This window comes from Balaenoptera ricei, chromosome 10 (genome assembly GCF_028023285.1).
Source record: "Balaenoptera ricei isolate mBalRic1 chromosome 10, mBalRic1.hap2, whole genome shotgun sequence".
Classification (NCBI taxonomy): domain Eukaryota; kingdom Metazoa; phylum Chordata; class Mammalia; order Artiodactyla; family Balaenopteridae; genus Balaenoptera; species Balaenoptera ricei.
Genome location: NC_082648.1, coordinates 99,138,065 through 99,165,345, shown reverse-complemented (window position 1 = coordinate 99,165,345; position 27,281 = coordinate 99,138,065). Strand labels below are relative to the sequence as shown.

The 27,281-nt window shown below is 56.1% G+C and overlaps 1 protein-coding gene across 1 annotated transcript; it reads left to right on the top strand.

Moving 5' to 3' along the window:
* Positions 1-621: 621 nt before the first annotated feature.
* RANGAP1 (Ran GTPase activating protein 1) lies at positions 622-27,281 on the top strand. Its single transcript, XM_059937048.1, has 16 exons — positions 622-849; positions 2,953-3,102; positions 7,276-7,403; positions 10,782-10,841; positions 12,250-12,429; positions 14,644-14,778; positions 16,746-16,904; positions 17,933-18,046; positions 18,408-18,507; positions 18,592-18,676; positions 19,745-19,925; positions 20,946-21,065; positions 22,672-22,774; positions 23,704-23,792; positions 24,065-24,186; positions 26,256-27,281. The coding sequence occupies exons 2-16, from the start codon at positions 2,991-2,993 to the stop codon at positions 26,323-26,325; spliced, it is 1,758 nt and encodes a 585-aa protein (XP_059793031.1). The 5' UTR covers positions 622-849; positions 2,953-2,990; the 3' UTR covers positions 26,326-27,281.

The window sequence follows — 27,281 nt, the reverse complement described above, 5'->3', positions numbered from 1 at the left end:
ACATCACTGCGGGAGGTGTGCGATGGATGTCAGTTTGTCCCGTTATTGACGTTAATGTGGACCACTTAGTTAAGGTGGTGTGGCAGTTTTACTATAGAGTTACTATTTCCCCCCTTTCCCCCCTTTTTAATTCTCAAGTAATTTGTGGCTATTTATGTGAAATCCTCGAACGTTCTTCCTATTTCATGGGACAAAATAGGCGAGGCTTTCCCTTTAGGAAATGGACACCTAGTTCTTGCCGAATAGATCCAGCAGCGAGCCTTTGTCAATAAAGTTACGTGAACGTGAACCTTTCCGGAAGGGCTAAGGCGGTCGGGACGCAAGGCATTTAGGGAACTGTAGTCGCCCTAAGCGCTCGCGGCTAAACACCGCCCAGTGGCCTCCCAGAGAAAGAACCAGAAGCCGAAAAGGGAGGGCAACGAGGGACGAGCGGAGGCGCTCTAGGACGCGGTGCATCACGGGAGTGGTAGTTCAAGCGCGCGGTCCTTCGGCGTCCTGCCGCGCCCCGCGCCGGAGAACTGGACTGTCATACCCGACAGGCCACGCGCGCGAGGGAAGGGGAAGCCGGCCTTGGCCTCCAACAAATCAAATCGAAGGAAAGAAACTGCCGGCTTTCAAAATCCTCCTCCTCCGCCATCATCTGCCGCCGTGCGGGGAGCAGGTGGTGGTGGAGGCTCGAGCGGCGAGAACTGCTCGGAGAGCTGACGGACAAGTGGGCTGGGCATCGGGGACGCTGGACTGGAGGCGGCGACCCCCACCTGACCGGACCCGGACCCTAAATCAGTCCTCGCCCCGCCGGACGGACGTGCGCGCTCCGGTCGCCCCACGCGGCGGCGCCGCCTGTTTACGGTAGGGTCGGGGTCCCTTTCCTTTCCTTGTCACCTGCCTGGGATGGGGGCGGGGGGCGGCGCGGCCCTGGAACTGGACGAGGAAGGTGTGTTGCCCCCGAGCACTCTGTGCGTGCCCCCTCCGCCTTCTCCCCTGTGCCCTCGATGGCAGAGCGCGATGGCGATGGGAGTGAGGGAGTTGGGGGGCGTTGGCCCTTTTCACAAGTGGGGAGACTGAGGCTTAGAGAGGGCGTCAGGCCCACCCTGGCCGCCCAGCCCGCAGCTGCCAGCAGTGGCGTCTCCTGTTAGCGTCGGTGTCATCTGGGGGCGGTGCGCGTCTGCCTGGGATCCGGGATGGGGCTCCCGTGCAGCGCGGCTGTCATTTGCGGCTCGAACTCGCGCGTCGCTCCCCCGCTGCCGCCTCCCAATAGGCCCACACCCGCGGAGGGCCTGGGCTGGCGCCGCAGCCCCTGGACCGGCGTGAGTCTCTGCTGACGCTTGGCAGGAGCCGTGGATGTGCACCTAGGAAAATCTGCGACGCTCCTGCGCGGAAGGGAGAGGAGTGTGTGTAATTACCGTTTGTCTGTGCTTTGCCGCTGGTCCTTTGCAGACCTTAGACCAATCAGTTCACCACTCTGTGCTCCAATTTCCTAGTCTTTATAGTGGATGGTGTGTGTGTGTGTGTGTGTGTGTGTGTGTGTGTGTGTGTGTGTGTGTACCGGACTGAGAAATGGGCCCTCTTTCAGCTGAGAAGTTTTGTGTTTCCATTCCATCTGGAGGCCTCACCACCATTTTTCTAGCCTTAAATTGTTCCATTCCATAACTCAAGTCGGGGGGGGGGGGTTGAGGCTATTTTATATTCAGTTTCATCCCCTCATTCATTGTTGGAGCAGCTTCGAAATGCCCTGCCTCATGCAGCAGATAGAGTGATCCTGTCAAAACATATGTCAGATCATGGTCTCTCTTCTGCTAGAAACCCTCCAATGGCTCTCTTTGTCACTCAGAGTAAAAGTCACAGTTCTTAAAACGGCCTTTGTGACTCGGGCCTCTTGTTGATTCTCTTTCCTCATCTCTTACCTCTTTTCTCCCTCCCTCTCTGTGCTCCAGCCCCGCTGGCCTCCTTGCACTTCCTCTAATCACCCCTCTTCCCCCACAAGAACCTTTGCATTTGCTGCTTCCTTTGTAAGAATGCTCTTCCCCCAGTTATCTGCATGACCCAATCCCTGATATCCTTCAAGTCTTTGGTTTTTTTATTAATAATACCTTCTCTAACCATTCTATTTTAGATGGCAGCCCCCCCCAAAAAAAAACAACAAAACTCCTTACCCCTTTCCCTGTTTATTTTTTTCTTATCACTATCTGAGACACTACATATCCTCGTTCTTCCCTAATTACCTGTCATTCCTCCCTGGGGAAATGTAGTGATGCTTTCTGCCAGTCTGCTGAACTCCAGTCTGCTGAACTCCAGGCTGGAAGCTCCTTTTTTCAGCAGCTCCGTCCTTCGTCTGTTGTGATGGTGGCTGTTGTGATGTAGGGACTTCTGGTCTCCTAGGAACCCCTGAAGTCTGGCCACCGTGGGCTGCCCAGTCTCCTGGCCAAGGCTGAAACCAGACGTGCAGTGGGCTGACCCTTGTGCCCCACCCCCAGAGTCATGCCACCGTAGGTGGTGGGGCATTCTTTGGGATGGATGACCTGGATCCCATAGCCATCTATGTCCTGTTTGAGGAATGGGACTCTCAAACAGAGAGCAGCCAAGATGGTCAGGCAGCTGTGTGTGCTTTGGGTAGACTCTTTGTAGCCATCAGACTGGGACTTGACTGCCATTCACTGGGGACCCAGGAAATAGTCAACTCACATGGCTTTGCTTGGTGTCCCAGCTGGGGCAGTTGGGCAGAGGAGGACTTGTAGTGAGATGGTAACTCTTCAGAGGCTGAAACCTCCACCTTTTTAGAACTGTTCCTTCCCAAATGCTGTTTTCATTTCTCCCAGTGGTTTAGTGCTTGGGATTTCCTTAGCAGGGGGAGGTGGGGTCAGGTAGCTGAAAAGGCTGATGTCCTACCCTGCCCTCCCCAACCCCGGAGGCACCCGGAGAATCCTCTCTCTTAATGAACTTTGACCTCCTCAGGTTGCAGATTTCCAGGGGAGCCCACCAGCGTGGCCAGCATGGCCTCTGAAGACATTGCCAAGCTGGCAGAGACGCTAGCCAAAACCCAGGTGGCCGGGGGACTGCTGAGTTTCAAGGGCAAGAGCCTCAAACTCAACACTGCAGAAGATGGTGAGTTCCCATGCGGACTGGCCCAGCGAGTGAGTGCTTACTGTTCCCACTTGTCAGGCCGGTTTAGCTTCATTATCACACGATTTGTCCTAGCACAGTGAGGCTCAAAGGTGATTTGCCCATGAGCACACGGTGGGCATCCCTGCTGGTGACAGCTCAGGCTGGCAAGGTGGGAAGGGCCCCTTTATCTCTTGGAGGGGATGGTAGGCAATGAGGGACCACAGTTAGCGGCAGTCCCAAGATACAGCCCTGACTTCTTACTTCAGATCCAGCCCCACCTTCACCCCCATGATCCAGAGCTGGTCTGGGAATAGTTGTTACCTTCCCCAGAGCTGAGGCCCTCATGGAGCTGCATTAAAACAACCATCCAGGCCCTCTTGGGAGGTCTAGTCCATGCAGCTGAATGGCCGTGGGAGAGGGGTGGATGCTCCTGACAGTGAACAGGCATGAGGACTGGAGAGAACTAGGAACTGGCAGGCAGACCCTGTCTTACCATCCCCGGCCCAGGCATGGCTGACACGAATCAACCCTGAATCCCCTGGCATCTGGAAGTAAAGGCACCTACGTCAGTACTTGTAAGGCCTCTTGAGGTTCTGGCCCAACCAGGGAAACTGGTCTGGACTTGCCTGGTTGTCATGGTGTGCAGGCAGGCGTGCTCCCCTCTGCCAGGTCAGAGACTGCTTGAGTCCTTGGGTTGCTGGAAGTGTGGTGATGCACATTCCTAATGTCTCTGTAGGGCCTTAAAATTTAGAGTTTCTCCCTGTGCTTTGTCACTCTTGATCCTTGCATCATCCCTGAGGGAGGGAGGTAAAAATGTTGCCATTTTATAAATAAGGAGAAAAGGACTTGGGAGACTTCAGTAACTTACCCAAGGTCATACAGCTGGTAAATAGCAGAGCTGGGATTTTATCAGAGGTCCAGCCGAATCCCTGTTCTGGTGTTTCTCAGCAGATGTTCAGCTCAGCTCAGTAAACATGAATTTGCTATTAAATGCTAGTCATTAACACCATGTCAGGCAGTCTTAAGTGCCATACAAAGAGTATCTCAATTTATCCCCCCCCAAAAGGCCTTGAGGTAGGTTTCATCCCATATTGCAGATTGGGAAATTGAGGCTTAGGGAGGTGATGTGACATTCCTAAGGCCCAGCTAGAAGTAGTGGAGCTGGGAAGAAAATTCAAGTTTGTCTGGTCCTAAAATCCATGCACATAACCACTTCACTAGCTCAGGCTGGATGTGCTGCCTTCCCTTTTGGAGGTCATCAGGGATGGCCAGCTTATAGCCATGGCCTCTGAGGAGCTCCTTACCTGGAGTGACAATGAGGTACCCAGACAACTAACAGGAGAGAGAAGATGAAACATGCTCTGAGAGACATGAACAGAAAGCTCTGGGAAGTAAGGTCGAGGAAAGGGATCACTTTTAGCTTAGGAGGGCACAGGAAATCATTCCATGGATGAGGTGGGTATTTGAAGGAGAAGGGGCACTGCACGTGAGTTGGCCCAGGAGCTGAGACACATAGGGTGGGCTTGAGAGAAGGGAAGTCAGAATCTCATCGGGACCCCAGGGCAGAGGCCCTTGAATGCTGTACTGAGGTGCCTGGTGGCCTAATCGTGGGCCCAGAAAGGGCCTCTATCTGGGCTGGGAGTAAGTGGGTGAGGTCCGGGGAGGGCAGGGGCCTGTGAGGGGAGGCCGTGAAGCTGATGATTAGAACAAGGACCTTTTCTCTCCCTAGTAAGTCATTTAAGGACCAAAGAAAGGCCTTGCTGCCTTACATAGCAGAGTACCTGGAACTTGTTACTTTGTGAGGCAGTAGAGGCTGAAAAGACAGATCCCTTCCTTGCAGCCTCATGACAGTCGGTGGTTATTCAGGGATGGTTGGGGCCCATCCCCCACCTGTTTTTGAGTTTAAACAGAGTTATGGGTTGAATATCAAGTGAGAGGCAACTCAACTGTGACCCCCACCCTCTCCTGTCCCTGCTCTTCCCGTTTTGGTGCTTTTCCTTCCACGCTCACTCTGTACTTGTGACTCTCCCCAGGCTAAACTTGTGGCAAGCGCAGTACCTTCGGATCTCTGTACCTGTGTCACTTACACGGCTCCCTTTGGGGCCCTGGCATCTCTGTTGCCTTCCTTCTAAGAACGGTATAAACATTCCCTTGAGCAGCCATCCTTTCTCCTGGTGACCTGGCCATTCCCTGGATGCTACAGGGACTCCCTTTTGGAGCAAATCTTCCAAAGGGCTGAGAGGCCATGCCAGCCCTTGCCCCGAGTGCCAGTTGCAGGGGAGGCCTGGGCACCTGGGGCTCTGGAATTGCAGCTCCAGAGTAGGGAGAGAGGTTCGGGGACTTCTCCGCCAGGGCCCTGCATAAAGTCCTTGGTTGTGCAGAAGCAAGGCTTTGGGGAGCAGCACGTAGGTTCAGTTTTGGAAAACCAGTCTGAAGCTCAGCTCTGCCGTTTTCCCTGAACTCCTGGGCAGAGTGGTTTCATTCCTTGGAGCCTCAGCTTTCCTTTCTAGAAAATGGGAGGCTCATACCTGTCCAGTCTTTCTTGTTGTGAAATGAGTGCTGGTCACTGCCGTCTGGCCGTGTGACCTTAGTAGGCATTTCCGTACCCTCTCTGTGTCTCAGTTCACTCAGCTGTAGACTAGACCTAACAGTAACTACCTTTAGATGTGGTGGTAGTGAGCAGAGGCAAAGCGAGTCCCTTTCTTCACAAACTCATGACCCAGTAAGGAAAATGGTATAACGATCAAGTCACGGGAGTTCCCTGGTTGGCCTCCTCGTTTTCACTGCTGAGGGCCTGGTTGGGTTCAACCCCTGGTCGGGGGAACTAAAAAAAAAAAAAAAAGTAACCATTCAGATGAGTGTAAAATTGTAGCAGGCTGCACATGGGACATCAGAGGCTGTGAAGCCAGGTTGTTGGCAGGTAGCAAGGGTTTCTGAGGAGGTGCTGCTGCACGCGAGGCGAGGGGAGGGAGGCGCGTGCGGAGGCTTCTCAGGGAGCCCCTTATGGGCTGCAAGGCACAAGCTTTCCGACAGCCCTCCGGTTGTGTGTTCTCCTCTTCTCTCACACTCCTCTGTCTCTTCCCTACCACATCACCCGCTCCATCCTGCCAGCCAGACTAGATGTGTCTTTCGTGTAACCTGCGTGCTTTTTTCAGATTGTAAAATTAATACATGCTCATTATAGAATACAGAAGCATCGAAAGAAGGGAAAAAAACCATATCTTCATTATAACACAGCCCAGGGATATAACTACTTTTAATTTTCATGCATTTTTTCTGGTCTTTTGTTTTTTTTCTAAACACATAGCTGAGTTTCTCTTTTTTTTTTTTTCCTTAAAATAATTGAGATCATAATTACAGATACTTTAAAAGTTGCTTTCTAACCTGATGCATTGAGAATATACTGAGCAGGTGCTGGAAAAACACAGATTCACTCAGAAATCCACCACCTGGAAATAACCCCTTTAACGTTTGGTTTCTGGACCTCAGTGTGTGCGTGTGAGAGAGAATGCATACAACATTTTAAAAGTGGGATCAGACCAAACACCACTGGATAACCTATTTTTTCACTCACCACTATAACATGATTATTTTCCAAGTCAGGTAATCAGCTGTGTCGCCATTCATAATGACATCAGTGTAACTATTTATATCACGTATCCCAGTGAATTAACCTGTCCTCTGCTGATGGACTTTTAGGTTGTATGGAATTTTTCGTCATAATGAAACAGGACAGTAGTGAGCACCCCACATGTGAGTCATTTCACCATGAAAGCACGTGTGCCATTGTGCCTGCTGGCCTCTGACTTGTGCCGTTTCCCTGCTTGGCCTGGTGTCCTCCCCTTCTTGGCAGGCTGCACACACACACAACCCACAAGGTGTCCCTGGCACCTCCTTCACCCAGACCAGCCAGTTCCTCTTTTCCCTTGGCTCCCAAGCCTTTCATACCTGCCTTGTTTTAACACGCATTAGAGAGGGATTTTCTGTGTAGCCATGTCCCCTGCTAGACTGTGAGCCTGTCCAGGTCTCCCTGGTGAGCCAGGGTCTGGCACCCAGTAGGTGCACCGTAGCCCTTGGAGTTGTGAGTGATGAGGTAGTCGCTGGGCCTCAGCTCCTGCCTCTGCCGTTTGTGGCTCCAGAAGTCTAAGGTTCTGTTTTTTTGGTCCTGGGCAGCCAAAGACGTGATTAAGGAGATTGAAGATTTTGACGGCTTAGAGGCCTTGCGCCTGGAGGGCAACACGGTGGGCGTGGAAGCAGCCAGGGTCATCGCCAAGGCCTTGGAGAAGAAGTCGGAGCTGAAGGTGAGGTCTGCAGGGCGAGTAGGCCCAGACTGGTTGGGGACAAGCCTCTGCTCTCAGCCCCACAGCCGATGCCTGTGTGCAGACCGTCCTGGGCCCCTGTGGGCGATCACCTCGGGCAGCTCCTCTTGCTCTGGCCTCCCCAGAACAGAGCACTGGCCGGGGCCCCTTTGCCTGTGTGACGTGTCTGTTGGGCCCTGCAGTAACAGACCCTGAGATGGTGTTAGGCGGGTAAGAGGATTATTGGGTAACGTGTGAAAGATAAAGAGGAAGCCTCAGAGCTGGGCAGGGAGAGCCGTCAGCTGCCGATGCGGACCTGGCGCCTGGGAGGAGGACAGGAGCCTTGGGTTCGGAAGCTGTTCTGACGGACGCTCAGCCTGCCCAGCGGGGAGCTCCAGAGCAGGGCTTGCCCCGTGGTGGAGTCTCACGTTGGGCAGAAATGGCCAGACCTCAGGTCAGATGCTGCGGTGGTTGGAAAGCTGCTCGCTGGAGGCAGCCCACCAACTGCCCCCCTCACAGCCAGCCGGATGGCGAGTTCTTTCTTGAAGGTGCCCCTCCTTCGCCGACACAAAGATTCTTCTGTCCTGATGTGTCCCAAAGCGGGTTCCTCTGAACACCGGTCCTTCAGGAAGCTCTGTGAGAAAAGTGGGGTGTCGTGTGTTCGCTCCGTCAGGAGGCCGTTGCTGCTTGCTCCCCTTCGCGGGGATCCCAGTGTGTGTTAGCTTATCAAAGCCTCTGAAGAGCCATGAGGGAGAGAGACCTGCTTTCCAGGCTGGAAGTGGCTCTCTTTGTATGTACAAGGCTAGGCTGGTGCTGGGCTCTTCTACATGTGTCATTAACCCTCGAGGCGACTCAGGTCCATTTTGTGAGTTAAGGGAACTGAGGCTCAGGGGGGCTGAGGAAACAGCCCAGGATCTTGCCACTGGTCAGTGGCTGAGCCGTATTCCCGTTTCCAAGTCCGATGCGCCTTCCGTGGCACAGCTGTGCTTTCTGAAGGGGGAGGCGTACAGGGCCGGGGCCATGAGAGGAAACGGAGCGGATTTGTCCAGGGAGGGCCCCGAGCTCATTGTCAGAGTGACCCTTGATGTTTGTTTCCCTCGGGAAGATCACGGTCAGGTTAACAGACAGCCAAGGCAGGACTGTCTCTGCTCTCCTGCCCAGGGCCTCCTGTCCTGAGCATAAGCTGGGACATTTACTATGAAAGAACTCAGCTCTCCTCAGTGACCTGTGAAGGACAGGAACGGAGGAGAGGTGGCCCGGGCATGGAGGCCGCAGCAGCTGAGCTTTGGCATCCAAGGACCTGGGTTCAAGCCCCAGCGCCACCACCTTATCTGCTGCATTACGAGGCCTTGCATTGGACTCAGCTCTGAGACTGGGCTCCTTTACGCAAAGAAGCTTTTCCTCCCTGAGAGGTTGCCATGGTGGCCACATGCAGCCTCATGTAGTGAGAGAGCTTGAGCCGCGGGAATACCGCATGCACCTTGTCACCCTGTGTAGACCCAGGGCCTTGAATCGCCCCATGTGGTGTCTCAAGCCTGCTTCAGTGCTGGAAGGAGCCCAGGGTGGGAGCAGCGGCAGGACCAGAGCTGCCCTTGACACCGGTGCTGTTCTGGCCACAGTACTGATGCGAGATAAGATGCTATTTCCACTCTTGCAGCACGTGCACAAGTTAGGTCTTGACAGATGAGGAAAGTGTGGCCCAGGGTCACACATCTCAGAATTGCAGCCCAGATACCAGCCCAGTCTCTTGACTGCTCTGCTGCCCACTTGGAGATCATTGAGGCCTAAAGCCTATTTCAAAGATAAGATACAAGGGGTCAGAGACAGGGAGTGGCAGGCCTGCATCAGCTAAGTCAGGACGAGAAGCCAGCCTTGTGCCCCAGAGCCCCATGCTGACCTCAGCCCATCAGAGTTGGGTTGGGGAAGCTTCAGGATGAGATGCCACTGTCTGTTGGGAGGGGCTCAGGCTGTGGCTACCTGTTCTGACCCTGCGCACCTGTGTGCAGGTGTAACTCACGGAGCAGACCCATATAGAATGCCTCTAGGTATGTTAGTGATTTGCATTATTGGAGGATGTGAGAATTCTACTGCAAAAATCAACTTCTCTAGTACTTAAGGTTGGATTTAGTTCATACATTTTAAGGACTGGGTTTCAGGGGAAAGTTGCTTGTCCTGCGTCCCATCATTTCCAGGTCTGGCCCAGGAAAGGCTAGAGCTGCCAGAGTTGGTATTTTGGTGGACACAGCAACCAGAGTTAGAGGGTAGGGCTGTGTGCTTGGAGCCTCAACTCTGCTGGCCAGCATGATACATGACCCAGTCACGTGGCCACTACCTTTGTGACATTTACCTAATATTTCCTTTAAATCAGCTCACTTTGAAGTAATTTAAAAGCAAACATGATCCCTTCTATAACTGGAAAATGGCATCCCTTACCATAAAGGAAATAAAAGAGTGTTATTAAATTCTAGTTTGAGGCCATTGCCATCCAAAGACTCTGAGCCTGAAGCCTGCTCTCCCTTCGTTAGAAAGGCAGATGAGCTGGAAGTGGGGAGGTGGGTGAGACCCACCAGCCCCAAACCGAGCCTTCCTTCTAGAGGTGGTCAGGAGGGTTGAAAAGAGACTTGAAAAGAGAGTAACTTCCGGGACTTCCCTGGTGGCGCAGTCATTAAGAATCCGCCTGCAAATGCAGGGGACACGGGTTCGATCCCTGGTCCAGGAAGACCCCACATGCTGCGAAGCAACTAAGCCCATGTGCCACAACTACTGAAGCCTGCACACTGCAACAAGAGAAGCCACCACGTTGAGAAGCCCACGCATCGCAACACAAGAAAAGCCCCCGCTCACCGCAACTAGAGAAAGCCCGCGCAGAGCAACAAAGACCCAATGCAGCCAAAAAACAAAAAAAAACAAAACATAAATAAATTTAAAAAAAAAAGAAAAAGAGAGTAACTTCCTCACTGCTGGATCCTGTATTGTTTCCTTTCCTGTTCCTCCACCGCCCAAAATCATGTCGCTGTGGCCCACACAGTGTGGGAACCTAGCACTGGGGAGGAGCGCTGGGCCAGGAGTCTGGTGTCTTGGTCCTGGTCCTGCCACTGCCCTGCCAGGGGGCCTGGGGCCAGTCCCTTCCCTCTCAGCCTGATTTCCCTCTTGGAGAACCAGAGGGTTGGACAGATGGCACGTTTTCCTGACACTTCTGCTGATTCCCCCATGGTCCTTAGGGGCTGCCAGGTCCTATCAGCTTCGGTCAGAGCTGGTCCCACTTTTCACCCAAATTCAGCAGTCTTGTTGTGCTCAGTAATCCAAGTCTGTGGAGACAAGGGGCTGCCCGAAGGCCACCTCCAAGGGTTTCAGCTAACTCTTTTCTTCCTCTTTCCAAAGCGATGCCACTGGAGCGACATGTTCACGGGGAGGCTGCGGTGTGAGATCCCACCTGCCCTGGTGAGTGAATGGGGCCTCTGCTCGTGCCGCCGGCTGCAGGGACCCCTTTAGCACTTCCCAGGACTTTTTCTCACGGCCTCTTCTTTCCGGAGGCTGAGTGCCCTGTGGGTGCCTGAGACGCTGAAATGGCAGCCAGGCGAGCACAGCCTCCGCCTGTGTCCTGACGAGCAGGAGCCAGGAAGTGAGGACTCAGAGTCCCTGTGAGACTGGGCGGCCCAGTGACAGGAAGTACAGCAGAGACTGCCCAGGGTTCACTCTTGAGCTTAGTGGTTTTGCCCGCAAGCAGCATGGATCTTACTCCCTACGTGATTACCCCTCTCGTCCTGGCGCCTCCCTCCCCTGCACCCTGTGGTCCCTCTCGACCTCATTCTGCACACAGGCTGCCTTGGCTGTCCTGTCTCCCTCCGGCCCCTCCCTTTCTCCGAAACCACTCTTTTTTTTTTTTTTTTTTAACATCTTTATTGGAGTATAATTGCTTTACAATGGTGTGTTAGTTTCCGCTTTATAACAAAGTGAGTCAGTTATACACATACATATATCCCCATATCTCTTCCCTCTCGCGTCTCCCTCCCTATCCCACCCCTCTAGGTGGTCACAGAGCACCGAGCTCATCTCCCTGTGCTATGCGGCTATTTCCCACTAGCTAGCTATTTCACATTTGATACCACTCTTTTTGCTTTGGTTCTCATCGTGGGTGGCTTCCCTCTGCCTGTTTTCCATTTCCCCATTCCTGGGGCTCAGCTCCTCTTGGGTGGAGCTCCCAGCCTGTGTGTGCACAGGCGCACTTGTGGGAGGGATGGGAGGGCTCACAGGACAGAACATGGCTCAAGGGAAGGGGGCGGGGCTGGCAGCGGGCAGCCTCTCAGTGTATCCTCCTAGCACAGAGTGTCCTCGGGGTGAGGTTCATGGTCAGTTGTTGGCACGATTGTCCATATGCCGGCGCTGCCTTCTCAGGCCTCTGTTTATCTAGCCGGCACTGGTGCTCCTGAGATGCCTGGGCACCAGCCTCATTTCCAAAGCAGTTCAGTCCGGCAGACAATTAAGGGTCATCCAGGGTGTGACAGGTGTCCCCATGGAGGCCCTGGAGGGCGGGCTCCCTGGGTGGGGGATTTAGGAAGCCCCTGGAGAGCTGCTCCAGTTAGATACCAGCCTCAAAGGGTGGATGAGAACCAGGGGAGGCTGGGGTTAGAGGGCAGGTTAAATAAATTGATAAATTGATTTGGGTGATTTAAGAGCCCTCTGCAGGGTTTTCAGTCTGATATAACATGGTCAGCTCTGTAACGAAATGGTCTGTGTCTCTGCCAGTTCCCCACCAGCCTGGGTGCCCCCTGAGGGCAGGGGGGGCCTGGCATAGACGCAGCACCTGGTCCGTGTCTGTGAAACGGACACGAGCTCCCTCTGTGCCCAGATCTCACTCGGGGAGGGACTCATCACAGCCGGGGCCCAGCTGGTGGAGCTGGACCTGAGTGACAATGCGTTTGGGCCCGACGGCGTGCGAGGCTTCGAGGCCCTGCTCAAGAGCTCCACCTGCTTCACCCTGCACGAACTCAAGCTCAACAACTGTGGCATGGGCATCGGTGGCGGCAAGGTGGGTACGGCAGCCCCCTTCCCCGCCTCCCCATTGTCCTCCGCCTCCCTCCCTGCCCAGTCCTCTGCTACATTTGTGTCCATCTGAAGTATGTGCCCTTGGCCACCCACCGTCTGGGATGGTTGGCCTGTTGTTTTTCTCTTCAAAGGAAAAGGGCCTCAAAGGCAGCAGCCTATGGCCAGTGGGGAGAGGAGATGGAGTCTGTGAATGTGGGGTTGCCAAGCAACCATCCTCAGTTCTTATGTTGCCTTGGCAACACATAGGCAGTATTGCATACGTGCTCCGACCTGCTGGCTCTGCAGAATGCAGGGCTTGGGCATCACTAGACCTGCTGTGCCCTCAGAACAGCTGGCAGAGCCGTGTAAGGCCTGGCGTGTGCACGTGGGAGAGGGAGCCCAGAAAGAGAAACCACTCTGGGAGGGCTGGGCACAGCTCACCTTTGTTCCTGGCCAGGGCCTTGCCCAGGGTGCCTCCCCCATCCTGCCAGCAAGTCAGGCTGGTCCATGTAGAAAGGCACCTAGGGAGGCCAGCCCTGTTTATTCTCTTCTTGGTCCATTCTGGCTGCTTTAGGCCCAGATTCTAGAAAGGCTGAGCACCAATCTGCATTCCCATCGTCCTTCCCTCATGTTCTGACCAAAAGGAGCAAAGGGCCAGGACATAGGAACGGATAGCGAACGGGGACATCTTCTCTTTGAAGATGTGTTACCTTAATTCTCTCACCCTTACTGAAAGGTGGGTGACGCTGTCCCCATGTTTTCAGATAACTACACTTGAGCTTAGAGATATTGGGTTGAGCACCCCAGATGATGTACCTAGCATGGGACGGATGTGGGATTTGAACCTGCATCCACATGGCTGGTCAGAGCAGCAAGAGGAGCCACCTACGTGAAGCTTGTGGTGGCCCAGGCTGAGGAGCCAGAGGGGCCTCCCCTGCAGACGACCTGTCCCCTCCTGCCCGCAGGTCACGCTCGTGCACCCATCTCAGCCAGCGCTCCTCCGGTCTAGGGGGCAATAGGCTGTATGTGTTAAGACATAAAAATGTTTGCATCAGCACCGAAGACAGGTCCAGCCCAGCCCAGAGTAGGATGTGCTGGGAGAGCCACCTCTGCAAAGATTCCTTGAGGCTGGTCTACAGCAGAAGTTGGTGGTCTCTGCCCTGAGCACACGCGTGACCCACCACCATCACGGAGTCAGGCTGGTGGTGTCCCGTGTCCTGTATGTGCCCCAAGAACAGAGCTGCGTGCAGGCAAACTGACCCAGCTGCCGGTCGCAGCTCCTCCGTGTATTTGCTCTGGGACCTCGGCCAGTTCATATGCCTCCCCCTGAGCCTCGGCTTCCTTGTCATAGAGTAAGGCCAGTTCCACCTGCCTCCCAGGCCCGTTTTCAGGTTGAAACAAGGCATGAAAGTACCTTTGCCGAGAGTGCTCCAGACCTAGTAGGTGCTCTGTAAACGTTATTTCTCTTCTGCTGCACTTCCCCTGAATCTTCGATGTCTTATTTACCCTGGTCTCTCCAGTTCCAACCCAGCAACCGACAGCATTTTTAAACTCCTGCTCTGTTGGTGTCACGGGAGAGAGGCTACCTCCTGGCACCACCCCAAGGTCAGGGCAAACCAGATTTTAGGGTTTCACCCCCAGCAGCTGAGCCCCTGCCGTGTGGCTGGCCTGAGCACGGGCGTGTGTCAGATGGGTGCGGCGGGGCCCTGCTCTCCTCGGCCGGCTCCCCTTGGGCATCGTGGAGCGTGGAAGAGATGCTGGAAGATCTGGAAGATTTGGGTTCTGTGCAGAGTCTGCCACTTGCTTAGTGACTGTAGGAGAGTTTCTGTCGCTCTCTGAGCCTGAGCTTCTTCAGCTGGAGAGTGGGAATCGCGATGGTCCCCACCTGACAGAGGGCTTCTGACAGTAAAGCGAGCTGTGAGGCCCCTTCCCCAGGACCTGTCTTAAGGTTGGCCACTCAGTGTTGGTGTCTCCCTTCTCCCGGGTTCAGGCTCCCCGTCTCTGCTGTGGGGCTAAACCCCATGGGGTGACGGGACATGCAAACACAGTGGTGGATGTCAAAGCCCTTGTCCCTGCAAGGTGCTGGGCGCGGGTGAGGTATGACCGCTGTGCTGCTGAGCAGTTCTTCGTCCCCGTGTCCACCACCCTTGGGTGGCGTGGCATGTTGAAGACCAGGGCCTCCTGCCTTAGGCCTGGGCCCCTTGCCTTTCCCCCCCAGATCCTGGCAGCAGCTCTGACTGAGTGTCATCGGAAATCCAGTGCCCAAGGCAAGCCGCTGGCCCTGAAGGTCTTCGTGGCTGGCAGAAACCGTCTGGAGAACGACGGAGCCACTGCCTTAGCAGAGGCTTTTGGGGTGAGTGGTTTCTGCCCGTGGAGCCCATCAGACTTGCCCTTGAGCCAGGGAGGAGGGCAGGGGCAGGAGCAGTGGCCGGGAGGAGGCGCCCTTGGGTGTCCTTGTCCCCTGTGCTGCCTCTGCTCTCCCCTCTCTCCTCGCAGCAGGCCCAGGACACTGCTGAGTCTCTGCTAGTGAGAGGGCCGCACCTGCCCCATGGGCTAGGAAATTGGGGTCTGTCTCCCGCTTCTCTTAATTTAAACATTTCCTTTGGCAGACGGTATTCTAGCAGCATTAGCCGTGCTCAGGCCAGAGCAGCGTTCCCCACGGTCCTGCTGCTTCCGGCGCTCCCCCTGCCTCAAGAGAGTGGACGTTGCAGGGGAGAAGGGCCTTGTGTGTCTTACTGGACCCCTGGCTGCAAGGGGCTTCTGCCTCTTCCTCTGGAGCTGGAGTAGCCTGGTTACCTCATAGACGCGGTGACATTAAAGATTACGCCCTCTCTGCACCCCTTCCCTTGGTCGCTGTCCTCCATGTGCTGGGACGGGGTACATCGTCGTCGTGCCAGGCCTTCAGCAGGCGTCCTCAGTGCTCTTAGAAGCAGGGGGCACTTAACTTGGGTCCGTGGGATCCCACTGGCCTGTGGGTAGGATTCAGGGAGTCTTTGAACATGGCTGGGGGAAATTGCATGATGGTTATCACTGCCAGAGTTAAATACAGTATTACCTTCCACTGACAGTAAACCTCAGCAGCTTTAGAAATTCCTGTAACTTTGTTACCAGGAGAAATCACAGATACTTTCCGGTCAAGTGATAGTTGTTACAGATAGGTAGAAATTTTGTTTCTCATACATTGAGGTCACAGTGATGGTACACCTAGGTCTTGTTATTCATTGCCTTAAGAGGTACATATATTACTACGGCACATATTTGGGCAGCTTGTCTTAATATTTTGATAATTGTCTTCCGAATGAATTTGTTATCCTATATAATTTAACTTAAAATGTAAAAACATCCTGAGGAGGGGAGCCCTGGGGCTTTCCCAGATTGCCTGATGGGTCCATGGCACAGAAAATATTAAGAGGCCCTGACTTGGAATGTGCCTCAGTTGGGCTGCCTGTATTTATTTGTGAACCCTCATGCTGTGCTGGGCGCCCAGAGACAACAGAAGGTGCCTGGGTACAGAGTTATCCCCGCCTGTCCTCAGTCCCGGGTAGCAGTGGAGATTGGGACGTGGGCCTCTCCTTGAGCTCTTGGGGACTGTTGGGGTGTAGACGAGAAGGTGGCTTCGCCACTCCAGAGTGATGAATGCCATGACAGAGGAAGGATGAGGTGCTCTGGGGACAGAGAGGAAGAGCCCTGGATTGTGCTTGGGGGTTGATCCAGGAAGTCTTCCTGGGGGAGGAGGCATCCAAAATGAGAGCTGTTGAATGCATAAGGAGTCAGCCTATCAAGAAAATGCCAACAAAATAAAGAGACAGAGTGTTCCAGGCAGAGAAAAGGAGATGTCAAAAGCCAGAGTGAGAGAGAAAAGACCCTCCTCACCCCTAGAAAAGGACATGGTGTATGGGATGCCAGTCATTTTGTGTAAATAAGGCAGTAGGGCGCCAAGAGAGAAAGGCCAAGCAGAGCTACGTTATATAGAGCAGAGCCAGGGCTGACTGTCAGGCCAGAGCCCAGGGTCCCCACAGTGCAGAAGGTACCAGACTAAGACACCTGTGCTCAGAGCTGTGTGACCCTGGGCAGGTTACTAGCCCCTCTGATGCCTAGTCATCTCTTATCTAGTGGTGATCCTAATCCCAGGTAGGTCTCCCTTGTGAAGTTGTGGAGAGGATCAGAAGCGGTCATGCCCCGAAGCGTGCTTTGCCATCATGCCCCAAACGTGCCCCAAACGGGCAAGTCCCTCTGGTGTCTGATGTGTAACGCTGCCCTCCTGCCTGGGGATGTCCCCCTTCCTCGGGGGCCCACCTGTCTCCCTCCTGCCCCTCGCAGATCATCGGGACTCTGGAGGAGGTCCACATGCCACAGAACGGGATCAATCACCCCGGTGTCACTGCCCTGGCCCAGGCTTTCGCCATCAACCCCCTGCTGCGGGTCATCAACCTGAATGACAACACCTTCACCGAGAAGGGTGCCGTGGCCATGGCCAAGGTGAGGGGGTGCGGCCGGGCCAGAGCGGGACCCGGAGACTGGGTCTGGCTGCTGCCTTTGTGGTGGACCCATCAGCAGGTGGCTCCTCTCCCCCCTACCCGCCCACCTGGTGTGTATCCCGTGGGTTCAGCCATGTGAACATCTCCAGAGCGGGGCGTATGTCACAAGCTAGCCTGTGCCCTTTTGGGCAGCTCTGCGTGTCCATACTACCACATCCTAAGCTGCCTTCATGCACCCCTGGCTGTTGGCACTTGTTTTGTTCTCAGAGGCCACTTGGAGGCTGCTTCAGCCTGTTTCCTCACTGATTCTTTCCTCAGCTGTTTATTGAGCCCCTGTCTAGCGCCCAGCCCTGTACCAAGTGCAGGCCACGCAGAGTTGAGTCAAAGACTCTGCCTTCAAGGAACCCCTAATTCGAGGAGGGGAGGAAGTAGCTAATCAGCAACAGCACAGGGCCGTGAGCACAGTGGCTGGCTGGGTGTCCCATCAACCTCACAGGGCTCCATGACCCCACAGGAGTCTAGTAGGCCTGCCGTGGGGTGTTAGCAGAGACATGTGCAGGGGTTGGGGAGCACACAGGAAGTTCCAGTCAGACGCAGGGCAGGCTTCCTGGAAGAGGTCACATTTTGGCCAAGTTCTCCAGGACAAGTGGACTTTGTCTGGACAAGGAGGGCGGGAGGGGTGTTTCAGGCAGAGGGGTTGGCAGCACATGGGGAGGCCCAGAGACGGGAGGAGCCCTGCTCCATTGGTCCTGGTGTGAACAGGCCAGGGTTCAAGGTGTGTTGGAGGGCTGGAGGAGCTGGAGGGGGGAGGCAAGACCTTGTGGCCTTGCTGACGCCTTGAGACGTGCTCCCATGAGTAACAGGGAGCCACCAAGGGGGCTTAGCCGGAGGCCAGGAGGCCACCTGGGGGCAACAAGAAGAGCTGATGAGGCCACCAGACTGGATACAGAAGGGACAGGGCGTGATGACCAATATGGGGCGCGGCACCAGCTCGAGGAGGGCCCTCACCCTGGTCCTCACTTCCCGCAGACGCTGAAGACCTTGCGGCAGGTGGAGGTGATCAACTTCGGGGACTGCCTGGTGCGCTCCAAGGGCGCCGTCGCCATCGCAGACGCCGTCCACGGGGGCCTGCCGAAGCTGAAGGTGCTGGCTGGCTGGCTGCCTCCTCCCCCCGGGGTCCAGGCTCCCCCGCGCTCGGGGTGACAGCTGCGCGGGCAGAGCAGCTGTGGGGGGAGCTGGCAGGGTGGTAGCCTTCAAAGGCAGGTGGCCTGGGTTGGTAGCCCGCTTGCACACCCTCCGCCTGTGGCTCCGTGCGAGTCTCTTCGCCCCGCTGAGCTGCCGTCTCTCATTTTTCAAAGAGGAGGAGGAGAGTGGTGCGGGTCATTGCAGTATAGCGGAAGTGTACCGCGCCCTCACTAGGGGGAAACGGAGGCTTCAGACTAGTGGCAGGCCTCCCGGCCCGTGTTTCTGTCATCCGCCTTTACCCCTTCCCATTATTTTTTAGGAGCTGAACTTGTCATTCTGTGAAATCAGGAGAGATGCTGCTCTGTCTGTTGCTGAGGCCGTGGCTGACAAGGTGGAGCTGGAGAAACTGGACCTCAATGGTAATAGGGGTGGTGGCCTCGGCACAGGCCTGCCGGCGGGCCCCGGCCCCCGTCCTGACCCTCTGTTCCCTCCCCTGCGAGCAGGCAACACCCTGGGAGAAGAAGGCTGTGAGCAGCTCCAGGAAGTGCTGGACGGCTTCAACATGGCCAGGGTGCTGGCGTCCCTCAGGTGGGGAATCTGGATCAGCGGCTCCTTTGTTACTATTATTCATTCAGAAAACGTTGGTTGAGTCCCTGTGATGTGCCAGGCACTGTGTTGGGCATTAGGGATATGACAGTAAGACAGTTAAGGTTTCTGACTCATGAGACCTCGCTGCCGTGGGCGAGGGTTCAAGGAATGAGACAGAATAATCAAGTTATCACGTGTTTAGCAAAGGGACAAATGGGGGCTGAGATCGGTCACCCTTTGGATTGGGTGAGTTGGGGAGGCCTCTGAAGGGATGACCTTTGATCATCAAGGTGATGTGACGGGCAAGGTGGGGCAGCAGTGATGTAGTGACGCGTGGTAGTGGTGGGGTGGGCTGGGCATTGTTCCTGAAACCAGCCTTAGAGCTTGACTGTAGGAGGAGATTGACGCAGGCGAGCGGGGCTTCCTAGGTTCGCGGAGGCCGGGGGTGGGGTGGCGGGGGGCTGCCTCTGCCATCGGGACGGGAGTTGGTTCAGCCATCAGCACCCACCTCCGCCTGCCTCTCCAATCTCTGCGTTGGCTTCATTCACTTGTCAGGTCCTCAGTTGTGTCCCTCAGGGCCAGGCCCAGTGCCGCTGCTAGGAGCTATAGCCCAAGGTGGGCTCAAGGGGCTCCCAGTCCAGGGGACATGGAACAGCCTTCCTCAGGGGCAGGGCAGCCCCGTCCCTCGCCCTTAACCGTAGCTTCCTGTGGTCAGCGAGATGTGGGTGGCACAGTCCCGGGCGTCTCAGCCTGGGCAGTGTTCCTGCCAGGCCCTGGGCCCCAGCTGTGACAGGCGGTGTTCTTCCTTTTCTCTGTCTCCCCAGTGGGACTGTGGGTTCCTCTGGGACAGGGACGAGATGGAGCTCTTCCTTGTCCGCAGCGTGGGCTTCCCTGGGTGATGAGCAAGGAGGGACGGGCTCCCTGGTGACTCGACGTGTCCCCCCCCTGGGGGCAGCTGCTCCCCTTGCCCTGTGCAGGCTCCTGCCCGGCTGGGGCCTTTGGGTTCTCGGAGCCATCGTGGGCCACTGGGCAGGGAGGGTCTGCTTTAGCCAACCCTCTCCTCTGCAGTGATGATGAGGGTGAGGATGACGAGGATGAGGACGAGGAGGAGGAAGGAGAAGAGGAGGAAGAGGAAGGGGAGGAGGAGGAGGAGGAAGAAGAGGAGGAGGAAGAGGAGGAGCCACAGCAGGGAGAGCAAAGAGAGGAGTCGACCACACCGCCCAGGAAGATTCTGGATCCTAACAGTGGGGTGAGTTCCATGTTTGCCACATCAGAGCCCTGGTCCCCTGAGCGTGAAATGTTGAGACATTTTTCACGGGGGTCATGGGTGTGGGATCCTCTTAGGCAGTGACTGCAAACTAGTTTTGACTGCACACTCCTTGTGGAAAGAGGAAATCATCCTAACGTAGTTGTATTTGTATTAACCTCAGTCTGGATGTGTTTATTCATTTATAAATTATAACACACATGCCGCTGCTACATTACATGCAGTCAGTAACTGTATACTGCAGTGCTGCACGATCCGCAGCTGGTTGAATCTGCGGGTGCAGAACCGCGGATACAGAGGGCCAACTGTAAAGTTATACGTGGATTTTCCACTGTGCTGGGGGTGTATAAGTATTTCTAAAAGAATAGGGTAAAAAACAAGCGTAACTAGAAGTTTTTTTCCTACCCATCTTGGTGACCCATAAGGATGGCCCCCATTCCAGAGGTTGGCTGGCTCGGTGACTTAGCTTGGACACTTGGTGTTCCTTTCCTGGCCGGGAGGCTGGTGGACTCAGGGCTGCCACGTCTGTTCCCTCAGAGGTTCCCAAATAAAGCTTCGGGAGGACTTTGGGTTGGACAGATTCAACAGCTGTTGAATTTGGCTTATTGTCCAGTTTTATGGAAGCAGTTCCATAAATGGCTGGGCGTCTTTAGTTCTTTGGGCACCTCTGGTGCTCGCCAGCAGTGCTTACCCGGGCTGAGATGCTAGTTCCTGGTGAGGCCACTTTAGCCCTGGAGTCATTTCTGCAGCATCACACGTCATGGCGAGGATCCACTTGGCTGCACCAGGCTCTTGGAGTCTGAGGGAGGTGGCTTGCCCCGACCCCAGAGGCTCCTACACAAGGAGCTGACCAGAGCCAGCATCTGTGGGCACCCCACCCTTGGGGAGCTTTGGGGAATTCTGGACTCTGAGCCTTGACTGGCCTGCATGAGGGGCGTACGTTCTGGGTAAGGGGTCTGGATCTGGACCTCTACAGAGCCACCTGTGCCACCTGTCCCCCAGGAACCAGCTCCTGTCCTGTCCTCCCCGCCTCCTGCAGACGTCTCCACCTTCCTGGCCTTCCCCTCACCGGAGAAGCTGCTGCGCCTCGGGCCCAAGAGTTCCGTGCTGATAGCCCAACAGGTAACAGCGCTTCCGACGCCAAACCTGCTCGGGCCTTGGCTTCCGGAGCTGCCAGAGCAAAGGTTCAGGCAGAGCACGGGATTTGGGGGGGCGGGGCACTGTCGACGTGGGGGGCGGGGACTGCCAAGTGTTGTTTTTTTGTAACACACACACACGTGTAAATGGGTGTGACCAGTGGTTGCAGATGTCTGCACCCACTGCGAACACACTTGGGCTGCGAGGAAGGGTAGGCCTGTGGCACCTCAGTGATGACTGGAATTCGGGAATCTTCCCAGGACTCTCCTGTGAGCACACACACCTAGGCTTCCCTCTGTGTGTTCTGTAGGACCAGCTGCTTCTAGAACAGCTGTCCCACCCCAGACCCCTGTGCAGGTCCCAGCATACTTGTGTTCTTGCTCCAGCCTCACTTGTTCGTTGGTAGGTCGTTACTTCATTCATTCTGAGACAGTCATCGAGCACCTCCTGTCTGCTGGCTGCTGCTCTGAATACTTGGGCATGATTTTATCTAACCTCCTTGGCAACCCGGAATGTAGACCCTTCCACTCTTATTTTACAGACGAGAAAACTGAGGCTTAAAGAGGTTAAATGATGAAAACAGGCACGTCTTGTTTTATCGTGCTTCACAGTTACTGCGTTTTTTGCACATTGAAGGTTTGTGGCTACCCTGTGTCGAGCACATCTATTGGGGCCATTGTTCCAACAGCATTTGCTCACTTTATGTCTCTAGATAACGTCACATTTTGGTAATTCCCTCGGTATTTCATACCTTCCACCAGCAAAAAGATTATGACTTGCTGAAGGCTCAGATGACAGTTAGCATGTTTTAGTAATACAGTGTTTTTAAATCATGTATGTGGCTTTTTTAGACTTGATGCTGTTGCACACTTAACAGACTTAAATAATGCACTAGGAAACCAGAAAATTCACACGACTCGCTTTAGTGCAGTATTTGCTTTATTGCTGTGGTCTGGAACCAAACCCGCAGTATCTCTGAGGTATGTCTATACAGAGAAATAAAAGGGGCCACTCGCAGAGCTGGCTTGAAATTTTTGCTTTTTATCTCCCGTTTATATTTTTCTGTACTCTTATTTTTTTCCCCCATGATAAATGAGATTATATGATGCAAACCTCCGTGTGGCCCACCTTTTCACTTAATACCATTCATCATTTTCCTGTGTCAGTAAAACTCTTCTCGTGCCCTTTATCTCAGTGAGTGGATGTAACACTTAAGCCATCCACTGTTTCTGTGGGTTCACATTATTTCCGCTTTTCTCTGTTGTCAGTGAAATTGAGGTAAGTTTCCTTGCGTGTAAGTATCGTTTGCATTCTGGATTATTTCATCAGGTTAGATTGCAGGAAGGGGATCGCTGGGTCACAGGGATAATGATTTTTAACGTGAATTCTCTTGGTGTGTGTGCACACCTGCTGTGGCCGGGCCCATGCCAGGCTCTCAGGGGACAGCGTGGGGCGAGGCAGGACCTGTCCTTGCCTACTGAAGGCCCATTTCTTGCCAAGGCCTCCTCCAGCCCCAGGCACATCCCCACTGTGTGCCAAGGCCCTGGGGCTCTCACCCCTGGTGACCAGCCATTGTCTCCTGTGTCCTCAGACTGACACATCTGATCCGGAGAAGGTGGTCTCTGCCTTCCTGAAGGTGTCCTCTGTGTTCAAGGACGAAGCCACAGTGAGGTCGGCGGTGCAGGATGCAGTAGGTACGTGGGGTGGGTGGGGCCCGGATGGCTCCTGCCTTTCGCTGCCCCGGGGCTCGGGTCGGAACATTCTTCTCTCACCTGCTCTTCCACTGGGTTCTTGCCGTAGAGCCGGCCAGGTGCTCGCCTCTCTGTTTTTCACAGATGGGGAAACTGAGGCCTTTCCCAAAGCCATACAGTTCTATACGGTGAGAACTCGGGCCGGGTGGCGCCCGCCGCAGGAAGGTCGGACCTCTCAGAGGAGGGGTGATGAGAGCCAAGCCCTTGTCCCCACCTCTGAGCCTGTGCACACACAGTCCCCTCCACCTGGAGGTCCCCCTGCTTTCCCCGCATCTTTCCCAAGGCTTCCCAGGATCTCTAGTGTGGCCATGTTGGGCCAGGCAGAAAGCCTGGAGGCTTTCTCCAGGGTTGGCGCACCGTGGGTGACACTGAGGTGGGAGGGTTAGTGGGAGGGGAGGCTGGGTGGGGAGGGGAGGGCCTGGTGGGAGTCTCCGTGTCTGCTCCCTGAGAGCCCAGCCCCACCGTGGGCGTTTGTGGGAACGGGTTACCTGAATTCGGTTTCCCAGAACAGCCTCGCACGGAAGCGGGGGCCCAGGCGGTCCCTGCGGGCCCTTGGCCATGCCTCCCCCCTCCCCTCTCATCCATTCCCCCTCCCCCACCCCCAGAATGGCTGAAATCTCCCCCAGCGGTGCCCTGCCTCACTTAATCTCTGCCCAAGCCCGTTTTATCTGTGAGGCCAGGACAGAGAAGGGCCAGGGTATCACAGCTGGCAGGTTGAGCCCTTCCCCTGGTGCTAGCTGTCCCCTCAGTCGGCCACCTGTGTCCACATCCCACCCCCGTGTTCACCTCCTGATGAGCGCAGGAGACAGGGCCCAGCCTGTGTGCTCAGGGGCTGCGTGCCCTGAGGCCTCTTTGCTGCTTCTGCCTTGCAGATACCTTGATGAAGAAGGCCTTCAGCTCATCCTCCTTCAACTCCAATGCCTTCCTCACCAGGCTCCTCATCCACATGGGGCTGCTCAAGGTGCGCTGGAAGGAGCGCAGGCCCCGGGGGGGGTGGGCGGGGGTGCACCAGAGGCTGCATCATCCCGCACCTCGAGTGCTGCCGGGGCCTGTCACCCGCAGTGTCCCCCGGCCTGGGTCTGCTTAAGCAGCCTCGGCCTTCGTGACAGGATTTAGGATTCAGCTTGACCTTGGCCGTGGGGCTGTCAGCAGGGGCTGGGTGGTGGAGACCTGGGGTCCCCCAGGTGACCTTTTGAAGCTCACCCTGCCTTCTGCTGTGTGTTCCCCTTGCAGAGTGAAGATAAGATCAAGGCCATTGCCAACCTGTACGGCCCCCTGATGGCATTGAATCACATGGTGCAGCAGGAGTACTTCCCCAAGGCCCTTGCCCCTCTGCTGCTGGCATTCGTGACCAAGTGAGTGTGCCCTCATCAGCTCACGCGGCCGGTGACCACGCGTGCAGGCCTCTGGTCAGCTGAGGCTTCCCTGGCCTGGTGACTGGGGCCTGTCAGAGGCCCTCACACCTCTTGGGCTCTCAGCATCTGTGTTTGAGTCTCACCACCCCTGTGCCCAGCTGAGGACACAGGGCTCGGGGACAGTGTCTTTCCCTGAGAGAGACAGGGGACGTGCACTGGCCCCATCTTGCAGACGAGGAAGCGAGCACCGGGTCAAAGGAGGTGTTTGCCCACGGTCGTGCTGCTGAGCCAGGTCCTGTACCCGGCAGTGTCTCTGGGAGCAGTTCTGTGTTCATTCCCTCAGCTACTAGGCCGAAGGGGCCTGCCCACTTGGCCTTCCACAGCCGCAGGCCTCTCTCCTGGGGACGCCAAGTGCCCAGACACACGAAGCCTTGGCCTCGTCCTGGAGCATCCTGGGAATGGTGGGGCACTGGCCACAGTCGAGTAAAAAGGAGCCTCCAGACCTCAGGGCCCATCAGGGGCGGGTTGGGAGGCTTGTCCCCATCCTCACTGAGGCCTTGTGTGGCCCCCAGCTGACCTCCGGCCATCCCCAGGCCTCAGTCTCCCCATTTGCCCAACCAAGGGGTGGGTGAGGTTGTCTCCTAGAGCTCTGACCAGCCACACTTGTGGTGAGTCCAGCGCCTTGGGGGAAAGTGGGAGGGGGTGTAGGAGAAAGGAGGTGCCCGCACCCTGGAGGACATGTAACATCGATGGGTCCAGACCATCAGTCGGGGTGCTCAGCGCGTGTGACGAAGTGTCGTGGGGCAGCCCGCGTGGGGTGGGGGGTGAGGAGCATGCGCCGGTCCCCCAGGACCTAGTTGGCACCTCGGCCTCTTTGCCACCTGACATCCCTTAGTTCCGTGTGCATAGCAGCGCCTCCTTAGTCGGGCCTGACTCCCTCACCGTGTCTGCCCCCCTCTCTGCCACCACACTCCCCCCCACCCAAACCGCCCCTTGCACTGCAGCTGCTCCTATGCCGGAGTCCAGGGCAAGTCCAAACCCTGGTCCTGGATCTCATGCTGGCTGCGGCCTGGCCTCCCCGCAGCGAGGTGCACTCTCCCCACACCTGTTCCCTCTGCAGGAGGTGTTCCCTCAACCCGTGGGCCTTCGCTCGGGCTGTCTGGGGTGTCCCCATGTGGTGGCCCTAGCCCCCGCCTGCCAACCCCTGACGAAGCCCGGCTCCCTCTGTCTTCTTCCAACCCCTGGTTGGGACTGTTCCCTCTGCATTCCCATCATCCCCTGTGTGGCCCTTGGCTGGGCATGGACCCCCAGAAGACACCCTCGCCCTTGGTGGTGAGTTGACAGGCTGCTCCTCCCGGCTTGTTGCCTGCCTTCCAGTGCAGGCCTCAGTCTATTCCACTTTAAAAGAGGGGGGCTTGGTAAGAGCTGCCCCCAGGCCTTGGGGGTGACTGAGCGACGGTGGAGTGATACGCATGCCCCCTTCCCTCAAGTCCCAGCCCAATGGTCTGGGATCCAAGCCCGGTCTGGACCAGGTAAGGTGTCTGTGGGCTTCGGTCCTGGCTGCACCACAGGCTCACCCATCCCCCTGAGCATCTTTCACCAGTTTCTTTCTCTGCAGTTAGACTAATGATCTTGATGGTAACCTGTTACTCGTAGGGGCCCAGGTGGGACTCCTGTGGTCCCCTCTTACACGTGCGCTAGTGGCTGCTGAGGGCTCCCTGGCCCTGTGCGCACTGGAGAGGCCTCGGAGAGCCTGTCTGGTGGAGAGCAGAGGCCCAGGTTCCCTCACGGCTCGGCGGGCCTGTATCCTGGCCAGCTGTAGGCCGTGTGGCCTCGGGTGTATCTCCCGCCCCTCTTAGCCCCACCTACCCCCACCTGCAGAAGGTGGGAGCTAACATCTCCCTTGCAAAGTCACTGTGAAAATGAGAACAATGGAGTCTGGCGTATATTTTGACCTCAAAAACGGCCCCCACTCCATCTTCACAGTTGGGAAACTGGCCCTGCTGTAGCCTGAGCTTCCTGGCCCCCAGAGGTGCCCGCCCCACCTGCTGACCCTTCTTTCCCCACAGGCCCAACGGCGCCCTGGAATCCTGCTCCTTTGCCCGCCACAACCTGCTGCAGACGCTCTACAAGGTCTAGACACAAATCTGGTCTCTCCGCATCCCTCGGCCTGGACCGGTGCCTTGGGAAGGAACTCAGAGGAAGGACTCTGGCCAGCAGCAGGGAGGGTCTTTGTCACGTGTGTCGTGTCTCCTGAGTATGCGTGTTGGTGCGGCGTATGTGCAGGTGTGTGCTTCGTGTCGGGGTTCGGATTTTTAATGTCTCCCTGCTGGACTGGCCCTGGTCCCGCTGGAGGGGAGCTGGCCCCCAGGTGGAAGGGCTGCAGGCTGCTCTGCCATTAAACTCACCGCCATCTGAGGATGCTCTGCTGATCTGTGCCGCAGGCGCCAGGCCCTGGTGGCTGTCCCCACCCACCTCGCCTTCCTTATCCTCTGGGGCTGCACCAGAGCCTGGGGCGTTGCTGTCCGTGCGCTGTTCCCTCCTGTTCCCTCCGGGTTGTGGGTGTTTCCTGCCCTGCCTGGGGCTGCTCACTCGATGGCTGCCTCTGCTTCCTGTCGCCAAGTCCTGGCCCTGCAGCCACCACTCTTCCTGCCATCCACCCACGCTGTGCCGAGCCCTCAGCCCGAGGGCCAGAGACTGCTGTGCGTGGGGCTGTGAGCAGAGGGCAAGACCCTGGCACGTGTGGACAGGAGGAGAAGCCAGTGGGCAGACACTAGGGTCTAGGAGCTGGACTTGCCTGGACGGTGCTGGCTCCCTGCCCAGTGGGCCCTTCTCTGGCTGCGGAGGTGTCTGGGACAGGCCTGCGGGCCGAGCTGGAGGGGGCATCTGGACAGGCCCAAACCTGTTCTCCAGCCTGGGTGGGCAGGGCCAGGGCCCACTGATGCCTGAGCTGCATCTTGGGCACCGTTAAGGACCTGGGGCAGGGGCCGGTTGGGGGCTGGGCATGCCCTGTGACACCTGTGCTTCCCCTCGTGTTGTTTGTGTGTGTCTGGGCTGTGCCCGGGGCTTCACAAATAAAGTCATGTGTAGCAGCA